The sequence below is a fragment of the Limulus polyphemus genome, unplaced genomic scaffold (assembly GCF_000517525.1).
Source record: "Limulus polyphemus unplaced genomic scaffold, Limulus_polyphemus-2.1.2 Scaffold763, whole genome shotgun sequence".
NCBI classification, from domain to species: Eukaryota; Metazoa; Arthropoda; class Merostomata; order Xiphosura; family Limulidae; genus Limulus; species Limulus polyphemus.
This window is the reverse complement of record NW_013666373.1, coordinates 266,586-270,821: the sequence shown is the minus strand read 5'-3', so window position 1 is coordinate 270,821 and position 4,236 is coordinate 266,586. Positions and strand designations below refer to the sequence as shown.

The window sequence follows — 4,236 nt, the reverse complement described above, 5'->3', positions numbered from 1 at the left end:
TATGTAGAACAGATATATTTATTTTCTCCAAGCTTATGTCAATCACACGTAATTGTTTGACTTTTGTAGGATCTACTCTAGTGTTTAAAACACTCAAATAAAACAGAATATCTAATCTGCTCATTATAGCCTGCAGAATTTTTATACACTCTTAAGAAAACGAGCCTGTAAGCGTGGAAACCTGTAAGCGATGAATTATCTACTCTTTATTGTATTTACCAAAACGAAATAAATTAAAAATGACCGTGGTACATCAGTAGCGAGCAATGTGTGTGAGGAAAGTTGAAAATGTCTTACGTTTGTATTAACTGTGGTTTTACAATAACATTACCAAGCTTCGCTAAAGCGTGAAATTTAAAGTAGCTCAGAACGTTTTTTATGCTGCCGTAAAATATTCTGCATTTATACATCCCATTTCTGTCTCTGCAACCTAGAATAGTTATGTTTATTAATCTGAGAAAAAAAAAAGCACCGTACAGGATTATGTAAAGCACCGTACAGGATTATGTAAAGCACCGTACAGGATTATGTATCTTTACAAATGCTTGTCTTCTTACGAGTGTATAAAAAAAGCAGGAGTTCTAAAAGATGCATGTTTCACTGAAGTGTGACAGTTATATGCCATTGTATTTTGAGGGAAAATAATCTCTATGTAGAAAGACAGATTATTTATACCTGTGCAAGAGAGAAAAATAATATTACATTCTATACAAGGTGCTAAGCTCTGACATCATACTGAAATTAACCGGCTACATTTAAAAAATAACGTTTGTGGCTAAAACGGCCAAGGATGACTTAACACTGCTATATTAATTTTTTTTTAATACTAGCTTTAACTGATTAAAATAATATGATGCCTTTATGTAGTGTTTATTGGAAATAAGCTAGCTAGGCTGAATAATTTTTATATATTGAATTTTGATACCTGAAAAACGTAGAGAAATTTAAGACAACGTAGTCGCTCTCTATCGATAAATGCATAATTTTTTACATAAAATATAAAAACATAACTAAACATACTTGACAAATTTTAAGTATCAAAGCCACTTTCCTTTATTACGTAACAAAATTATGTTGGGCACAAATAATATACAGTCATAAAAACTTCACGAATTTCTTAAAAATTAAGAAAGTTTATTGCATTTAATAAATTAGTCTAAGTTTTCGAAAGTTAAACTATCTTAGTGATATAGTATTTTATCATAAATCATATATTGAACACATAGATGCATAGATTAGTAATAGCTTCTAACACTTAAAAGTTAAGCATGTTGGAGTTTGAGTGAGTAATATGGTTAACTAAAACCAAATAATATTTTTACCGTGTTGACATTGCACTTAAAATAACTAATAACAAATTGTTAAAAATGTTAATAGATGGCGCTAACATAGTGTCATGGAAAAAGAATATATTCCAATGTGGCTTTTAAAAAGTATCTCAAGCGTTTTCATTGTTTCCTTATTATCAAACCACATTGTTCGCCATACGAACTAATTTGAATACAGCTACTACACTAACGGTAGGGGTTGAATACAAATACGTTATAAAAGGCTCGTTTTTATTCTGAAATGTTTGTTTCAGTTTTTAAGCTAACAGATTATTTAACTTGGTCCATTCAGTATTAAATATATAGATAGATAAATATGACTATTAAAGATGTGACTACTGTATGGATATACAATATATTTTATTCCAGTTAATTTTTCTAGAAGTACGTTTAGTTTCTTATTAGCTTTAAAATATATAAAACTTAATATCAACATAAAAGTTGAAATGCGTCATTAAATATCACCTCTGTCTTCACTTTATTGTACTTTTTAAACATGCAATAAAAATCGCAGGGACCCTGATGTTCGATTTTTGAATTGAACTCGTGCCCTCATCATTCACACCTCACCCAGAGCTACGTATAACGTTCGAAGATGAAAAAAAACAACAACAAAAAAACACACAAAGAAAATGCGAGATGAATAATAAAATAAAATAACTGATTATTCAAAACCCCTAAATGTAAATACCATGAATTGTAATTAATCTTTGGCTTCAACGTAGGTATATTAGGACTAACAGTGAAATAGAGGTTTTTTGACCGAATAGGAAACACATACAAGCTAAATATACGACACTTTTTTTCTTATATACCTTGGATTGATAAATTTTCAAGTTGAAACGTTTTCAGTACAAGTTCAGGAAGTTGTGAACACTATAGAAAATAGTCGTTTTAAAAAGAGACCATTATTGCCCGTTGCCTTTAAGTGTAAGCAATATACAGCATGTAACATGCATATTCTACACAGTTTCTATTGTTTTGAATTAATCTGATAAGTCTTTGGATGTAAATGACTTAGTCCGAAGAAGAGGTAGAACACCCTAAATAAAATATTCTTTCTTAGAGCCACCTGGTGGTGCAGTGATCTATCGTTTAGTCCTTTTCGGCATCTCTAATGTTGATATTCACTTACAGGAACAGATCTGGTGATAAGTAAGGGCTTTAACAAATTTGAATCAATAGTGTATTATGAAAATCCAGATATAATCTGTTGTCACTGTCTTCTCAACTAGCACCTTTCTGTCTTGAAAATGTTTGGACTAATAGGGCTGCCGAGAGCAGGACCATTGGAAGACGGTGGTCGTGCGTTGTGGGCATAGTAGTATGATGTATCTAATAAACAAGATAAAAGTAAACGATAAAACTAAACAACTTTTTGAAAGAAAAAAAATAAAGAGAGAGAGAAAACTCTTTAAATAATATTTTTCATCATATTATCTCAAGTAGAATATAGAAGCAGGAAAACAGGCCAAAATAATTTACGTCACTAAAGAAGAACCTGTGAAGCTAGAAATATGTATTATATTAATAAATATAATAATATTTTGATTACTAATTAGTGAAATATTTATGGATCATTATATTTTGTATGAAAGTAACCAAATATTTTTGTTGTCGTTTCTAACATTTTATTTTAAGTACAAATATCATTAAGAAAGAAAATTTTGGATTTCTTAAGTCCTAATTCAATAATATTTATAAAAAAATAATCGAACACAATGACACGTTCTTAATATTAAAGATGTTATTAATATTTGGATGCGAAAAGCATACTTATAATTCCGCTTGGTCCGTATCCATAGGTTCCATATGCAGTGGGTGATGGGTATTGGGAGAACTGAGATGTGTAGCTGTACTCACTTCCAGGAAGGCCCGCACCTGAGACTGCACTTCCAGCTACTATATGGGAGGAAATCGTATCATGTTTATATATATCTATATGTTGCTTTTTACTCTATGACACAAATCAAATTTGGAAGGTGCAGATACGAACTATTCGTTCACTGTACAAGGTGTTCAGAAATCATTCAAATAATCTCACTGAGCATAATTAATTTTTTGTTAGCATAAATTTTGAACATTCTGTATAATAAGCTAATACAGACACAAAAATATTTCTAATTAACTAAACTCGTGTTTGGGTAAGCATAACTTGCAGCTGATAATGGGGGGGGGGATATTATAATACTTAGGATATCCACATACTCTTTTTGTATCTCTATGGGCTGAAATTAAACATGCCATGAGGCAATCCGCATATTTCAACCATTCATTCATAGTGTGTTCGGAAATTATGTTTATCAACTTCCATACTTATATCAACAATTTTGTAAGCAAAATATTTGAACAACCTGTATAAGCTATTAGAGATACATAAATTTATCTAACTAACTAAAAATCATGATTAAGTAAGTATAACACACTGATCGTTTGTTCCAGAACCACAACTATATCTCACTCTTTTGGTTTTGAGTTTATTTTATCTGCCAAGTCTAGGTTATTGCTTCTATGAACTTTTCTTCACGACGTTACTCTAGAATCTAGACTAGAGTCCTACAGGAAAACAAGCTTGAACTCTGAGTCTTATCACCAGGAATACCGTTAAATTATAACTATGATTCTTAAATACTGGTATCTCCTAGAAAAACGTCCTATAAGTCTTTCAGTATCTTGCAAGTTTAAAGTCTCTTCACTTTATAATGTATCTTTAACGGATAAGATCTCACTTTAAGACTGTCAGTGAATCTGTTATGTTATTTGTATGACGTGAAAAAAAAAAGGATGAGGGCAATGGGTAAGCAGGGATGAAGTTTTTTGTAACTGTAAAATGTATTAAATGGTGCTTTGCATTTTAACATACTTAATTCTATTAAACAGAAAGCCAATCTCTCTACCGGTTTTCGTC

General features: G+C 30.9%; 1 protein-coding gene across 1 annotated transcript in view; it reads right to left on the bottom strand.

Annotated features, from left to right (window-relative positions):
* Positions 1-2,559: 2,559 nt before the first annotated feature.
* Positions 2,560-4,236, bottom strand: part of LOC106460390 (paired box protein Pax-5-like) — a 58,791-nt gene continuing 57,114 nt past the window's right edge. Inside the window, exons 9-10 of the mRNA XM_022387106.1 lie at positions 3,105-3,230; positions 2,560-2,663 (exon numbers count right to left, since the gene is read on the bottom strand). Of these exons, the coding sequence (XP_022242814.1) occupies positions 2,560-2,663; positions 3,105-3,230 (230 nt within the window). The remainder of the gene's footprint in view (positions 2,664-3,104; positions 3,231-4,236) is intronic.